Consider the following 18,058-nt stretch of genomic DNA (forward strand, 5'->3'; position numbering starts at 1 on the left):
CAATAACAAGTGAAACACAGAAAACTATACATACATGGAAATTAAACAGGCTCCTGAATGACCGATGGGTCCAAGAAGAATTAAACAGGCTATCAGAAAATTTCTTGAAATTAATAAAAATAAGGACACATCACACTAAAACTTGTGGGATACTGCAAAAGCAGTACTAAGAGGCACGTTTGTTATAATAAATGCTTACAGCAAAAGAAAAGAAAGATTTCAAATAAACAACCTAGTGCTACACCTCAAAGAACTAAAAAAACAAGAACAATCCAATCCCCAATTAGTAGAAGGAAAGAAATTATCAAGATCAGAGCAGAATTAAATGACATAGAGACCCCCTCCCAAAAAGATACAAAAGATCAACAAAACAGAAAGTTGGTTTTTTTGAGATCAACAAAATTGACAAACCATTAGCTAGGTGAACAAAAGAGAGAGAGAAGAGAAGAGAAGAGAAGAGGAGAAATCCCAAATAACAAAAATCAGAAATGAAAAAGAAGACATTACAACTAATATCACAGAAATACAAAGAATCATCAGAGACTATTATAAACAAATACATGCCAACAAATTTGAAAACCAGGAGGAAATGTATAAATTTCTGGAAACACACAAACTACCAAAACTGAAGCAAGAATAAATAGAAAACCTGAACAGACCAGTAACGAGCAATGAGATTGAAGCCATAATCAGCAGTCTCCCAACAGAGTAAAGCCCAGGACCAGATAGCTTCACTGTTGAATTCTAACAAACCTTTAATGAGGAATGAATACCAATTCTCTGAAAACCATTCCAAAAAATCAAAATAGAGACCACTCTCCCAAAATCATTCTACGAGACTAGCATCACCCTGATACCAAAACCAGACAAAGATACAATAAAGAAAGCAAACTACAGGCCAATATTTCTGAGGAACATAGACACAAAAATCCTCAACAAAACAATAGCAATCAGAATACAGAAATGCATCAGAAAAATTATACTCCATGACCAAGTGGGATTCATCCCAGGGACAGTTCAACATATGCAAGTGAGTAAATGAGATACATCAACAAAATCAAGAACAAAAACTATGTGATCTTGTCAATAGACAGTAAAAGCATTTGACAAAATTCAATATGCCTTCATGATAAAGGCCCTCAGCAAATTAAGTATCAAAGGAAAGTATCTCAACTCAGTAAAACCCATATTTCACAAACCCACCTCCAATATCATCCTGAAGGGGGAAAAGCTGAAAGCTTTCCCTTTAAGAACAGGAACAAGAGAAGGATGTCCACTGTCACTACTCCTTTTTAACATAGTATTCGAAGTAACATCCACAGACATCAGGCAAGAAAAAGAAATAAAGGGCATCCAGACTGGAAAAGATGAAGTCAAACTGTCTTCATTTGCAGATGACATGATCCTATATAGGGGAAAACATTAAGACTCTACCAAAAGACTCTTAGAACTGATAAACAATTTCAGTAACGTTGCAGGATACAAAATCTACACCAAATAATCAGCAACATTTTTACTCTACAATAATGAACTAGCAAAAAAAGAAATAAAGAAAGCAAGCCCATTTACAATAGTGACCAAAAAAATAAAATACCCAGGAATCAATTTAACTAAGGAGGTGAATGATCTCTACAATAAGAACTACAAATCACTGCTGGAAGAAATTAAAGAGGGCACAAAATGGTGCAAAGACATTCCGTGCTCTTCAATAAGAAGAATTAACATTGTGAAAATATCCATGCTACCTAAAGCAATCTACAGATTCAATGCAATCCCCATCAAAAAACCAATTACATACTTTATAGACATAGGAAAAAAAAATCCTAACATTCATATGGAACAAGACCCTGAATAGACAAAGCAATCCTGAGCAAAAATAAACAAATAAAGCCAGAGGCAAAACACTAACTGACTTCACATTATACTACAAAACTATAGTAATGCAAACAGCATGATACTGGCATAAAAACAGACATTTGGACTGATGGAGCAGAATAGACAACCCAGAAATCAACCCACATACTTACAGTGAACTGATCTTTGGCAAAGGCAAGAATACACATTGGGGAAAAGACTGCCTTTTCAATAAACGGTGCTGGGAAAGTTCAACACCCATATGCAGAAGAATGAAACTAGACTTGTATCTCTTGCCATATACCAAAATCAAGTCAAAACGGATTAAAGACTTAAGCATAATATCTAAAAGTACAAAACTACCAAAAGCAAACATAGGGGAATCATTTCGGGAAGTAGGACTGGGCAATGACCTTAAGAATAAGACCCCAAAAGCACAAGTAACAAAAGAAAAAATAAATAAATAGGATTATATCCAACTAAAAAGTTTCTGTACAGCAAAGAAAATAATCAACAGAGTGAAAAGACAATCAACAGAATGAGAGAAAATATTTTCAAACTACACAACTGAAATGGGATTAATATCCAGAATATATGAGGAACTCAAACAACTTCACAGTAAAAAACCAAATAATCCAATTTAAAAAGGGGCAAAGGAGCTGAATAGACATTTTTTTGAAGGAAGACATAGAAATTGCCAACAGGTACCTGAAACAATGCTCAACATCATTAATCATCAGGAAAATGCAAATCAAAACCACATTGAGATATCATCTCACTCCAGTTTAACTGGCTATAATACAAAAAGACTGAGAATAACAAATGCTGGCAAAGATGTGGATAAAGGGGAACCCTCCTGCATTGTTGATGGGACTTTAGATTAGTACAGCCAGGAAAATAGTATGGAGGTTTGTCAAACAACTACAGGTAGAATGGCCATATGATAGAGCAACTCCACTGTTGGGCATATTCCCAAAAGAATGGAAATTATCAAGTTGAAGGGATACCTGCACTCCCATGTTCATCGCAGCTCTATTTACAATAGCCAAGATATGGAACCAACCTAAATGTCCATTGAGGGATGACTGGGTAAGCAAAATGTGGTATATATACACAATGGAATACTACTCAGCCTTTAAAAAGAATGAAATTCTACCATTTGCAGCAATATGGATGAACTTTGAGAAAATTATGTTAAGTGAAATAAGCCAGGCACAGAAAGAGAAATATTGCATGTCCTCACTAATAAGTGGGAGGGAGGTGTGGGTGCGGGAGGCAGGGGGGAAGGAACGAACAAATGAAGGAAGGAAGGAAGGAAGGAAAAGAAAGGAAAGAAAAGTAGAAAGAAAGACAGATCACAATAGTAGGGTGAACTTTCAGGAGAGAGCAGACCTATGGTTAGACATGGGAAAGGGGGAAGGATGGGGTTAGGGAGAAATTGGGTAAGCCACACAAAGAATAATTAAAATTTGTAATAATGAACATGGCAATAATATTAATTTGATCATCACATATTGTACACAAATACTGATAGTCAGCTCTGTACCCCATAAACACATATGACCACTTATGTTTCAATCATAAAATAATAATATAAAAAAGATAATTTTGGCTGCTTTTCCTCTCAGGAATTTACTATTTCTTTTCCCAATAAAAATAAATACATACAACAAACTTTCCAGTTTTACTGCCATTAAAAAAAAATAAAATGATTACATTAAAAAAGTGTTAAATTAAACAGAAGTTTCCCCACTTACATCAAAAGGTTTTCATGCTAACTGTAGTTATAGGTTGCTCTGTTTTCTAATTTTAAAAAGCACATATTTTCTAATATGTACTCATGTGCTACATAACGACGTTTCAGTTATGACCGCATATATGATGGTAGCCACATAAGTTTATAATGGCTACACCATATGGCCTAGGTGTACACTAGGCTATATCATCTAGGTTTGTGTAAGTGCACTCTGTGACGTTCACACGATGACACAGTCACCAAATGATGCAGATCTTAGAATGTATCCTTATCATTAAGCAACACGTGACTGTAACTAAAAAATAATTCTCTCCCTTTTTAAGTAAAAACATTAGAAAAAGATTCTGAGCATAGTTTTCCAAGAGCCCTCCTATAAAGAGAAATAGAAGAGCATGTCTTTTTTCATTAAATTAAAGTTTTTAGGTGAATGCCAAATCTTATATTAATTGGGTCCCCTAAACATAGAAAGATCATATTTACCTATTTAAAGTGCTCTTAATTTAAAATTCTAAACTCTATTGTTCAATTATTCTGATACCAATAGCAACATTTTAAAGGCACAAACACATAGCAGAGGGAAAGTCCAGAACTGCACTGTGAAAAGTGACTTGCAACATATCCTACTTTTAAGGAAGTAGTTATTTACACTAGTCACTAAAATCCACTGATTGTCTATTAGGCACAATACAAATCAGAGACAGCTCAAGATTTTGCTGTGCCATTAATTACATACTGTTTTTTTCACCACCATTGTGCAGGACAGAAGTAATATAAAATGGACAAAGATTTCTAATCATATTCCTTATTCTTAAAAATCTCTTCTTTAAATAGGTTATCACTAACAAGACACAGCTGGAATTACTGCAAGCACTGAGTGAAGACCGCAGGGCTAATAAAAAGAAATGATTCACGCCTCATTTATGTTCACTTATGTTTTACATTAATAGAAACCAATAATAGGAACCAGTTACCATAAAAGTCATGGACCGTAAATAACACAAATGGCAAATAAGTATCATCTAGTACTTTTCACAGCTGGACAGGAGGACTGCTATATTTGAAAATAGTTAATGGATTTTTATTGGAACTTTACTTTTTAAAGATACAGTAACATGATTCCAAGTCCGCTATTAAGAAGAATTCAAACAGGGCTTTTTATTTTTTTATTTTTATTATTTACATAGACTTTTATTGTTTTACACTGACAAATTCTTTGGTTTAAAAAAGTAATATTTGGTTGTGTAACTAGGGGCAATTTCTATATTTCTGTTTTTATCATAGGTAAAATGGAATAATAACTGCATCACAAAATTGCTCATAAGAGGTGGAAGATCCTACAGCACTCTTAGCATTGTACTTAGTACATAATGAACTCTTGAAAATGGTACCCATTTAGTTGTTCTTATTATTAGTTTCAAGAAGAGTTCTGAAAAGGTTTTGAGCAATAGTAAACCAGATAAACAAGCGAATGCCTTAGTGCTGTGCCTTGGAAGAGGCCAGCACTCACCTGGTCTTCTCAGTGGGCAAGCTCTGCCTTTGCTGGTGTATCAACATAACATATATCTATTTGTTGACCTACCCCGCTGCTTATTCTGGAACTTACTGGTTCCAATTAGACTAGGAAATTAACGAGAAAGATCCTTGATTGAGCTAAGAATGAAAATAGTCTTTTGGGAAGACTATCACTCTTATGACCTCCAAACCTCCTGCAATCATGTCCTTCTCCCTATGTTTTTCAGTTCTTGGTCCATACATTTATATCTTAGACAATTACTATCTTGCCTTTGAGCTCAACAGTCCATCTCTTTGATTAGCAAACATTTCATCTTTCATCTATTTATTTATTTATTTATTTACTTACTTACTTACTTATTATTTATTTATTTATTTGGAGAAAGAGAGTTGGGGGGATGTTGGTCAAAGGTTACAAAATTTCAGTTAGGAGGAATAAGTTCAAAAGATCTATTGTACAACATGGTGATTATAGTTAATAGCAATATATTACATTCTTGAAAAATGCTAACAGTACATTTTAAGTGTTCTGACCACAAAATGACAACTACGCGAGGTAAATGCATATGTTAAATAGCTTGATTTAGCCATTCCACAATGTATACATATATATTCATTTTAAAATTTTTTTATTTACTTTAATTTTATCTATAAAATGTGGTTTATTATTGTGTCCCATTACCGAAACCTCCTTCCCCCTTCTCTCTCCCTGCTCCCTCCCAACAACCTCTTATCTGTTGACTTGTCATATCAGCTTCAAGGAACTGTGATTGTTTTGTCTTCTCCCCCCCCCCAGTTTGTGTATTTATTTGTTTATTTTTAGCTCCCACAAATAAGTGAGAACATGTGATATTTCTTTCTGTGCCTGATTAGTTTCACTTAATATAATTTTCTCTAGGTCCATCCATGCTGTTGCAAATTGCAGTATTTCATTCGTTTTTATAGCTGAGTAGTATTCCACTGTGTAGATATACAACATTTTCCATATCCACTCATCTGATGATGGACTTTTGGGCTGGTTCCAACTCTTGGCTATTGTAAAGAGTGCTGTGATGAACATTGGGGAACAGGTATACCTTCGACTTGATGATTTCCATTCCTCTGGGTATATTCCCAGCAGTGGGATAGCTGGGTCATATGGTAGATCTACCTGCAATTGTTTGTGGAACCTCCATACCATTTTCTATACAAGCTGCACCATTTTGCAGTCCCACCAACAATGTATGGGAGTTCCTTTTTCTCCACAACCTCACCAGCATTTATCCACACTCTTCTGGATTTTAGCCATCCTAACTGGGGTGACATGGTATCTCAGTGTGGTTTTGATTTGCATTTCCCGAATGCTGAGTGATGTTGAGCATTTTTTCATGTGTCTGTTGGCCATTTATTTATCTTCCTTTGAGAAATGCCTATTTAGCTCTTTTGCCCATTTTTTTAAATAGGGTTACTTGTTTTTTTGTTGTAAAGTTGTTTCAGTTCCTTTTATATTCTGGATATTAATCCTTTGTCAGATGTATATTTTGCATATATTTTCTCCCACTCTGTTGGTTGTCTTTTAACTCTGTTAATTGTTTCTTTTGCTGTGCAGAAGCTTTTTAGTTTGAAATAATCCCATTTGTTTACTTTTCCTTTGGTTGCCTGTGCTTTTGAGGTCGGGTTCATGAAGTCTGTGCCCAGTCCCACTTCCTGAAGTGTTTCTCCTATGTTTTCTTTAAGAAGTTTTATTGTTTCAGGGTGTGTATTTAATTTTTTAATCCATTTTGAGTTGATTTTGGTATATGGTGAAAGGTATGGGTCTAGTTTCATTCTCTTGCATATGGATATCCAGTTATCCTAGCACCATTTGCTGAAAGGCAGTCTCTTCCCCAGTGTATAGGCTTGGTGCCTTTCTCAAAGATCAGATGGCTGTAGGCGTGTGGGTTGATTTCTGGATTCTCTATTCTATTCCATTCATCAGTGTGTCTGTTTTTATGCCAGTACCATGCTGTTTTGGTTATTATTGCTTTGTAGTATAAAGTCAGGTAGTGTTATGCCTCTAACTTTATTTTTTTTTTCTCAGAATTGCATTGACTATGTGCGGTCTTTTGTAATTCCACATAAATGTCTGGATAGTTTTTTCCATTTCTGAGAAAAATGACATTGGAATTTTCATGGGGATTGCATTCAATTTGCATATCACTTTGGGTAGTGTGGACATTTTCCCAATCCAAGAGCATGGGATAACTTTTCATCTTATTGTGTCCTCTTTAATTTCTCTCAGCAGTGGTTTGTATTCTCATTACAGAGATTTTTCACATCCTTGGTTAACTCTATTCCTAAGTATTTTATTTTTTTCATGGTTATTGTAAATGAGCAAGCTTTCTTGATTTCTCCTTCTGCATGTTCACTATTGGAGAATAGAAATGCTACTGATTTTTGTGTGTTGATTTTGTATCCTGCTACTGCTGAAATCATTTAGCAACTGCAAGAGCTTTTCTGTAGTGGCTTTAGGATGTTTGATATATAGGATCATGTCATCTGCAAACAGAGACAGTTTGACTTCATCTTTTCCAATCTGGATACGCTTTATTTCCTTCTTTTCTCTGATTGCTCTGGCTAGTACTTCCAACACTATGTTGAATAAGAGTGGTGAGAGTGGGCATCCTTGCCTACTTCCTGTTCTCAAGGGAAAAGCTTTCAGCTTTTCCCCATTCAGGATGATATTGGCAGTGGGTTTATCATATGTGGCCTTAATTATATTGAGGTACTTTCCATCTATACCTAACTTGTAGAGAGTCTTTACATGAACGAATGTTGAATTTTGTCAAATGCTTTTTCAGCATCTATAGAGATGATCATATGGTCCTTGTGTTTGATTTTATTGATACGGTGTATCACATTTATTAATTTGTGTATGTTGAACCAACCTTGCATCCCTGGGATGAATCCCACTTGATCATGGTGTATAATTTTGCATATGTGTTGCTGTATTCTGTTAGCTAGTATTTTATTGAGGATTTTTGGATCTATATTCATCAAGGATATTGGCCTGTAGTTTTCTTCTTTGATTGTATCTTAATTTGGTTTTGGTATCAGGGTGTTGTTTGCTTCATAGAATGAATTTGGGAGAATTGCCTCAGTTTGAATCTTTTGGAATAGTTTGTAGAGAATTGGTGCCAATTCCTCTTTGAATGTTTGGTAGAATTCTGCTGTGAACCCATCTGGTCCTGGGCTTTTCTTTATTGGGAGCCTTCTGATAACAGCTTCAATGTCTTTTATTGTTATTGGTCTGTTCAGATTTTCTACATAATCTTGATGCAGTTTTGGTAGTTTGTGTGTGTCCAGAAATTTATCCATCTCCTCCAGATTTTCAAATTTGTTGGCATATAGTTTTTTATAATAGTCACTAATGATTTCTTGTATTTATGAGGTATCAGTTGTACTATCACTCTTTTTATTTCTAATTTTTGTTATTTGCATCTTCTCTCTTCTTTTTTTTAGTTAGTCATGCTAATGGTTTGTCAATTTTTTTTTATCTTTTCAAATAAACAACTTTTTGATTCATTGATCTTTTGTTTTGTATTTTGGGTTTCAATTTCATGAAGTTCTATTCTGATCTTAATGATTTCTTTCCATCTGCTAAGTTTGGGTTTGGATTGTTCTTGTTTTTCTAGTTCTTTAAGGTGAAGAATTAGGTTGTTAACTTGCCATCTTTCCATTCTTCTGAAGTAAGCATTTAGTGTGATAAATTTCCCCCTTAGTACTGCTTTTGCAGTATCCCACAGGTTTTGGTATGATGTATCATTGTTTTCATTAGTTTCAATAAATTTTTTGATTTCCTGTTTATTTCTTCTTGGACCCATATGTCATTAAGTAGAGTGCTGTCTAATTTCCAAGTGTTTGTATAGTTTCCAGAATTTCATCTGTTATTGATTTCTAATTTTAATCCATTGTGATTGGAAAAAATACATGGGATAAGTGCAATTTTTTTGAATTTGTTGAGACTTGATTTGTGACCTAACATGTGATCTGTCCTGGAGAATGATCCATGTGCTGATGAGAAGAATGACTATTCTGAGGTTGTTGGATGGAATGTTCTGTAGATATCTGCCAACTCCAATTGGTCTAGAGTGTTGTTTAGATCTTGTGTTTCTCTGCTGATTCTTTGTCTAGATGATCTGTCCAATATTGAGGATGGGGTATTCAGGTCCCCTGCTATTATGGTATTAGTGTCTATCTCCTTCTTTAGGTCTAATATAGTTTGTTTTATAAATCTGGCTGCTCCAACATTCGGTGAATATATATTTATGACTGTTATGTCTTCTTGATGGGTGAATCCTTTTATCATTATGTAGCAGCCCTCTTTTTCTCTTTTTATGGTTTTTAATTTAAAGTCTATTTTATCGAAATAAGAATAGATACTCTAGTTCGTTTTTGATTTCTATTTGCATGGTATATTTTTTTCCATCCTTTCACTCTTTATCTATGTGTGTCATTATAGGTGAGGTGAGTCTCTTGAAGGCACAATATAGTTGGGTCCTCCTTTTTAATCCAGTCAACCAGTCTGTGTCTTTTGAGTGGGGAATTTAATCCTTTTACACTAAGAGTTGTTATTGAGAAGTGTTGATTTACTCCTAGCATTTTATTGATTTTTATTTGGATGTCTTAAGTGTCTTTTGTTCCTTTCTTTCTGATTTACTGTTTGTCTTCTGTATTTGTTGGGTTCTTGAGTTGTAGAAAAACTTCTCTTTTTTCCCCTCTTCATTGTTAGCATTTTTATTTTACTAGTGGTTTTTTATTTTTCTTGAGTTTTTTATGGCAGTGGTAGTTATTTTTTGGGTACCAAACCCAGTACTCCCTTGAGAATTTCATGTAAGGGTGGTCGTGTGGTAGTGAACTCCCACAGTTTTTGTTTGTCTGAGATATATACTATTTGCCCTTCATTTCAGAAGGATAGCCTTGCAGGGTAAAGTATTCTTGGCTGGCAATCTCTGTCTTTTAGTATTTTGAATATATCATCCCATTCCTTTCTGGCTTTTAGGGTTTGTGATGAAAAGTCCGATATTAGTCTGATTGGGGATCCCTTATAGGTGACTTGATGCTTCTCTCTTGTAGCTTTTAAGATTCTCTCTTTGTCTTTGAGTTTTGCCAATTTGACTTGAGAGAAGACCTTTTTGGGTTGAATACATTTTGGGATCTTTGAGCTTCCTGAATCTGAAGATCTATGTCTTTTCCTATACCTGGGAAATTTTCTGCCATTATTTTATTGAAGATGTTTTCAATGCAATCTCCTCTTTCTTCCCCTTCTGGAATACCCATGACTCGGATATTTGAGCGCTTAAGGTTGTCTTATATCTCTCTTAGATTTTCTTCAATGTTTTTAATTCTTTTTTATTTATTTTTTTGTCTGCCTGTGTTATTTCAAACAGCCCATCTTCAAGGTCAGAAGTTCTCTTTTCGGTGTCTGTAAGTCAGCTGGTTAAACTCTCTGTTGTGTTTTTTATTTCGTTGAATGAATTCTTCAGCTTGGCAAACTCTGCTACATTCTTCTTCAGGCATTGATTTCCTTGTACATTTCTTCCTTCAGGTCCTGTATACTTTTCCTCGTTTCATCATGTTGTCTAGCTGAGTTTTCTTGTATCTCATTTAGTTTCCTTAGAATTTTTAACTCGAAACCCTTTGTCAGATATTTCAAGGGCTTCTTGTTCTATAGGATTTAGAGCTTGAGAGTTATTACCCTTTGGTTGTATACTTTCTTGATTTTCATATTTCTGGTATTTTCCTTTGGTGTTTAGTCATTGTGGCAAGGGATTTCATGGTCCACTGGTTCGACACTATTGTCTGGCTAGGATCCTGCCAGGACTGCCAATTTGGCAGGGCGACCTCAGTGCCTTTTCAGTTGCACTGGCACCTCGGGGCATGTGGTTGCTGTGGGTCTCAGGCCTCTCCGGAGGGTGCCTCTCTGGTTGGTGTGGACTCACACTCACCCAGGCTGGGGATGGGGTCTGGCAGTGGTGGCGGGTGGGGCCTATCTGCACGGTTGAGCTGGCACCTCAGGGAGCATGGTCACCGTGGGTCTTGGGCCTCTCCAGGGAGGTGCCTCTTTGGTCAGCACACACTCGCACTTGCTCAGACTGGGGATGGGGTCCAGTGGTGGTAGCAGGCAGGGCCTACGTGCATGGTCATGCTGGCGCATCAGGGCACGTGGTTGCCGCATGTCTTGGGGCTCCCCGGGGGGGAGCCTCTCTGGTCCGCATGCATTCGCACTCACCCAGGCTGGGGACCCATTTATTTATTTTTTGATGGTATCTCAGAATTTATTGTCCAATGATGGTAATTGTGCTTTTCTGAAATTCTTCTAAACTGAGCTGTATAGTAGCTTTGGGATCATGTAGCAAACTTTACATCAAATGTCAGGCTTCTCTTATGTGAAGCCATTGTGGACTTGTATTTCTACTGATAGCCTGCCTTTTAGATATTGGATGATCACTTATCTCAATCATACCTGGAATTTCATGATATCCCAGATTTTGGAAATAGCTTCATACGTTAGATCTACTTGCCTTAGACTGAATTATGTCTCCCCAAAAGTCAATGAAGCTTGAACTGTGTCCCCCAAGTTTTATGTATTAGAAACTTGCCCCCCACTGTGACTGTTAAGAGGGTGGGAAATCCTATTATAGTAATTGAAAGTTGGGGCCTGGAAGAGGTGATTAGATTAGGACCATGCAGTGATGAATAGATTAAAAATGGTGGTCAGGGGCATGGTTCTGAGGGCATTAAAAGAAGAGAGAGTCTGTTTCTCTCTCTCTGCTCTGCCATTTTCTCAATGTGATGCCCTGCCATCACTGAAGTCATCACCAAAGAAAGTCTTAACCAGCAGTGTTCCCTGAATTTTGAACTTCCTAGCATCTGAAACTATAAGCAATAAATTTTCTTTTCCTATAAATTACCCAGTTGCAGGCATTTTGTTATAAGCAACAGAAATGGACTAATACACTGCTCACTGCACTCGTTTCCAAATATTAATCCCTAGAATGCTTAGACCATCCAGGACCCAAACTGACCTTACAGGTCTTCTTAAACCCTTAGCTATGGTTTTCCAATATTTGGCTTACCTTGCCTACACTCATATCCTGGTTATGAGAGTCAAATATGCTTATGTTTTTCTATATTTTTAATAGGCTATGTTACTTTACAGTCACCTTGCATTTCTAAGCTTTTCTCAAAATTTCAAAAATAATAAAGTAATTTTTAAAAACTTGCTATAATTGTCCCATACATTTAGGAAATTCACCTGGCAAGTAAAGATACTTTGATCAGAGAACAAATATTATCATTTGGGCATAATCTTAAATGTCCCCAATGATGTATATGCCTTTTTATTATTGGGCAACATACAGGAAATGTGGCTCAGTCAATAAAGACAACATAAAACAATGCTATTCTGTGATAGGAAGCAAAGAAAGAAGGGAAAGAGGAAAAAAGGAAGGAAAGAAAAAATCATGAAAAAGGGAAGGAAGGATGCAAAGGAAGCAAGAGAAGTTGGATGAAAAGATAGGGGAAGACAGAATAAGAAGAAAGATAAAAGAAAGAAGGACAGGATGGAAGAAAAGACGAGGCCAGAGGGAGAGCAGAAGAAACATGAGGTAGGGAAGGTAGGAGATAGAGAAAGAAGGAAAGAAAAGAAAAATAGAAAAGAAGAGAAGAGAAATAACAGAAGAGAAAAGGAGAGAAGAGAATTAAAAAGGAAGAAGGGAGAAGGAAAGGAAAATAATATATATTAGCAGGATCATTATTTTGTGGTATGCTAGATAAATGTTATTCAGGAGTATATGTGTGTGCATATATATGTATATGTATATATGTACAAATAAATATTTATGAATTCCTCCATATATTTATACTTATTCACTGCATAAACACATATATTTCTCTCTCTCCATACACATACACACACACAAACACACATACATTTTATGTATCTTATATATCTTTCATCTATATATTCCATATATACTAAATACGTTTATGTACATATGTAAATGTGTACATAGAATGGTATGGAGGGGCAAAGCTGTGTGAGGAATAAAAATGGTTGTATTGAGAAAGGTGTAGTAATAGAGATGAAGAGAGAATACAAACAATAATAGAAGAAGCCACATCAGAAAAGTATAATAAAAGCAAAGCAGCAAAGAAAATGTGAAAACATTCTAAACATCTATAAAATAATATTAAATGTTTAATGGTTAATGTTGTAAATATTGTACAGTGTCGTTGTAGGTGTTTCCAGCTCAGAAATATTTACATACCCTTATTTTATTCATGCCATATAATTTTCACATTTTCTGAAAAGTTGCACGCAAAATTACTCTATGAATTTCATGTAGCACCAATGGCTATCTCAATGAATGTAGCATGTAATACGAGTTATTAAAAATTCAAATATGCAATGTTATATCTGATACCTTATCATTAATACATTAATACATTCAAGCACTTAGTACACTTAACACATTGAACACTTAACATACACGCCATGGAAATGCTAGAGCTTTTATTTTCTTTATAGAATAGCTAATAAATTTAATTTCCTGCTCTGATGATATATAAAACCATTACTTGAACTAACAGAAGAAATAGTAATGAGCATAATTCAAAATGGTAAAAATTCAGTTATTCATAATATAAAATTCACTGTATGTTTGTATTTAAAACTACTTTATTAAATGCTTTCAATAGAATACTGGTATAACTCTTATTTTAAAATGAATAATGAAATTATACTCTGAAGATATGTCCCCAAATGAACTGAAAATTTTCCCAATATCATCTTTTTTCCCTTTGCTCAACTCTCTCTCTCCTGCTTGTCACCCCATTCCGGAAAAAGAAAGAATTGTCAACTTCTATGTCTTCTTTGGGTAAATAGTTTCGCTTAAAGATAATTAAGAATACTAATATAAACGGATTTTTTTTTTTTTTTTTGCAGCTAGCCTGTATGGGGATCTGAACCCATGACCTTAGTGTTAGAAGGCTGTGCTGTAACCAACTGACTAACCAGCCATCTATAAATAGAATTTTATAGGAAATGAATCAGGGACGAGGAAAAAGAGAAAGTAGTCCAGGGGAAAAACTGATTTTATAGATTTTCAATTACTTTTACAGCTCCTTCTATAATATAGTATAGCATAAACCATCAGTTAATAGTACTAGTTATCAGTAAGTAGTTTTGAGAAAGCAAAAAGAAAAAAATACAAATAAAGGGAACTAAGGACATAATTATAGAGAAGGAAACACAGCATATTACAAATAATTACAGTAAAGTGGGAAAGTTTTCAGTGGCACAGAATACAGGGTTGTCTTATTGGAAGATTAATTCAATGGTTGGCGGTGTAAAAGGCAGCCTCTAAAATGACCCGCAATGATCCCTGCCTGCTGGTATTCATAATCTCTTGCCCTTGGGTGTGGAATAAACCAACTTGTTTCCATCAAATAATATATGGTAGAAGTGATGGCTTGTCACTTCTGGCTCTCGGAAGCCTGTGGCTTCTGTTTTGAGAGCTCTCTCTCCCTCTCTGTCGGACCACTTGCCCTGAGGCAAGCCAGCTGCCATGTTGTGAGGCAACTCTGTGGAGAGGCCAGTGTGAGGAAGGGCTGAGACATGACAACCACCACCTATGGGAGTGAGGAAACGAACCAAGAGGATCTTCCCACCCTCCTACCCCCACCCCCCAGGTAAGCCTTAATATGAGATCGCAGCCCGGGCCGACATCTCATCTGTAATGTCATGAGAGGACTTGAGTCCGAGGCACTCACCAAACCTGTACCCAAAATGCTGACTCACAGAAAGTGTGAAGTAACAAATTTATGTTTGTTTAAGCCATTAGGTTTTGGAGTAGTGTATTATACAGTAGATATACAGTGGCACACCTGTACAGGAAGCTACTGGCCACGAGTTCTGGGAGTCTGTGTGAGCCAAATATAACCTAATTTCAGGTTGATACTACCTGGTGGCAGTTGTCTTCTGCAGCTTAAATACTGATGAGGATGATAGAACTGTTGCCCTCTGGGACTTTTAGGACATTGATGAACATCACTCACCCCACTCCACTCCAGTCTTTACAAACCCCAGGAAGTCATTTGCCAATCCTGTTCTATTACAAGCCCATTATAGTGAAGATTTCCTATCTTTGCTATGAGTCTTGTTTTGTTTTGGGCTGTCTCTAATTTTTAAGTTACTCAAGGCCAAGTTATGTTTAAAATGGTATATAAAGATATAAAGAATTAGATGAGAGGTTAAATTAAATAAATTTAGGAATACATAAAGATTTTTCCAGCAACAACTGATTATATCAAATGGTGCTATAACAATATTTTTACATGAGAAAGTGCAGATTTAGGCAAAAGTCCTTGTTTTAACTTCATATTCAATATAACGAAATTCAATACCAAAGAAGTACTTGCTTACTTAGCATATTTTTAAAGTAACTTATATTTATTATTTAAAATTAGATTTTGTAAAAATTATTTTTCTCTTGTCACAAAGACAAAACAAAACAACAATATATATTTTTTAAACAGTAAAACACTATCAATGGAGTAAAAAAGTAACTCATAGAATGGCAGAAAATAATTGCAAATCATGTATCTGACATAGTATTAATATCCAGAATATATAGAGAACTCCTAAAACTCAACAAAAAAATGCAAACAATCTAATTAAAAATAGAGGAAAGACTTGAGTAGACATTTCTGCAAAGAAGATACATAAATGGCCAACAAGCACATAAAAAAAAAAAAATGCAACATCACTAATCATTAGAGAAATGCAAATCAAAACTACAGGATATCACCTCATACCCATTAGAATGTCTACTATCAAAAAGACGGATAATAATAAGTGTTGCCGAGGATGTGGAGAAATTCAACCCCTTGTGCACTGTTGATGGGAATGGAAAATCCCACAACCACTACGGGAAACAATATGGCAGTTCCTCAGAAAAACAAAAATAGAATAACGACCACATAGTCTGGCAATTCCACTTCAGGAGATATAATCAAAAGAAATGAAAGCTGGGTCTCAAAGAGATATTTGTATACACATATTCATAGTAGCATTACTCACAATAGCTAAAACATCAAAGCAACCCAAGTATCCATCGACAGATGAATGAATAAGCAGAATATGATATGCACATACAATGGAATATTATTCAGCCCTAAAAAGGAAGGAAGTTCAGAGATATGCCACAACATGGAAGAACCTCAATGACATTATGACAAGTGAAATAAGCCATGTCAGGGGATGGAAGGAAGAGAAAAGGAGAATTGTTTGATGGGCACAGAGTTACAATTTCACAAGATGAAAAGAGTTCTGGAGATGGATGCTGGTGATGGTTAGACAACAGTATGAATACACTTAATACCACTGCACTGAATACTTAACAATGGCTAAGACAGTAAATTTTACATTATGCATGTTTTACCACAGTATAAACTTTGAAAAAATAGCAAGGATAAAATTAATGACAGTCTTCTTATAACACTAATTCGTACCTGACATTGCTTCCTATTAATAGGTGGCAGAATTTCAGACCTAGGAAAAGAACGGGCACTCGTACAAGCCAGCCAGTCCACAAGGCTTGCGGAGGACTTCTGTGTCACCTTAGGTCTTCGGTGTATGAGAGGCTTGGCCTTCTTTAACTGCAGCTCCCACGGGTCAGGCTCTTTTCTGAATGGTGAATTGTATATTCCTGGAATCTAAAGAAAAAGAAAGCAATTTTGATATTTACCTCTAATGTTCCTGTGAAACAAAAAGAAGACAAAGTTGTACGCTGAGATTTTTCATGTTTAAGGAATATTTTAAACTACAACTCTGGTTCTTAACTAGAGGTGGACTTCAGATTCACCTTAGGAGATCTTACAAAATACTCATACTTTGTCTCCACTCTAGACTAACAATTTCAGCCTCTTTCAGGATTGACTCCTAAACGTGTTGAAAAGTATTGAGCTGTAGTTTCTGTCTGCCACACATGGCATTTTTGTATAATTGTCTTTAAGAAAAAAATATTTGAATCCGTTTCAGGTACAAAGTATGTATGCAACAAATATTTGATTGGCTATTTCAATTATTATTAAATAAACACTCCAATGGCAGCAATTTCATGTTCTGTACGTTAATAATCAAATTGGCATCACATATACATGCTATATTATGTATTGCTCAAAATAACATCCTGTGTTTATTTATTTATATATTTTTTGGTAAGTACCTTTTATTTTTTTTTACTTTTTACTGTTTATTTATTTACTTATTGATTATTACAAAGTGTTTATTTTTTATTAGCATATTCACTGTTAAAAATCATACTTACTCTTTATGCCCCCTTTCCCCACCCTCTCCCCCTCCAATAACCACAGATTTGTTCTCTCCATCCGATAGATGAACTGTTCCTCTGTTGGTTTGTTGCCTAGAAGATCTGTCTAGTACTGAGAGAGGTGTGATCAAGTCCTCCCCTATTAGAGTAAATCAGATACTTCTTCTATTACTCTGGAGTGTGCTTTGTGGAGGGAGAGGACCTCTTCTTTTTTTGGTGCCTCGCCTTGTGTCAGTGCAGTTGAGAGTCTGGTGTGCCATCTGCATGGTGGCTGTGACTGCTGCTATAGGGACTAGCTCCTTTTCCGGCAGCCATGGCTATTGTGGCTATGGAGGCTACCTGCATGGAAATGGTGTTTTTGGTATGCTCTTTACATGGTTGTGGCTGGGTCTGGCTTCCCCCAGCTCCATGACTCAGAACCCTCGCAGGGCCCCAGGGCAGTGGTAGCAGCTTGCCTACTTGTGGCCGGGTTCAGCTTCCACCAGCTCCAGGCTTCATTCTAAGATGTTGTTGTGGAGCAGCTGGCAAGAGGAAGGCGAGAGGATGGGGGATGGAAATAGGGTGGGAAGGGGGGAAGGAA

At 35.9% G+C, this 18,058-nt stretch overlaps 1 protein-coding gene across 1 annotated transcript in view; it reads right to left on the minus strand.

Moving 5' to 3' along the window:
* Window positions 1-18,058, minus strand: part of SPATA17 (spermatogenesis associated 17) — a 245,377-nt gene that overhangs the window by 93,965 nt on the left and 133,354 nt on the right. The window contains exon 7 of the mRNA XM_063115289.1: window positions 16,658-16,861. Coding sequence (XP_062971359.1) covers window positions 16,658-16,861 — 204 coding nt within the window. The remainder of the gene's footprint in view (window positions 1-16,657; window positions 16,862-18,058) is intronic.

Source organism: Cynocephalus volans, chromosome 11 (genome assembly GCF_027409185.1).
Source record: "Cynocephalus volans isolate mCynVol1 chromosome 11, mCynVol1.pri, whole genome shotgun sequence".
Lineage (NCBI taxonomy): Eukaryota > Metazoa > Chordata > Mammalia > Dermoptera > Cynocephalidae > Cynocephalus > Cynocephalus volans.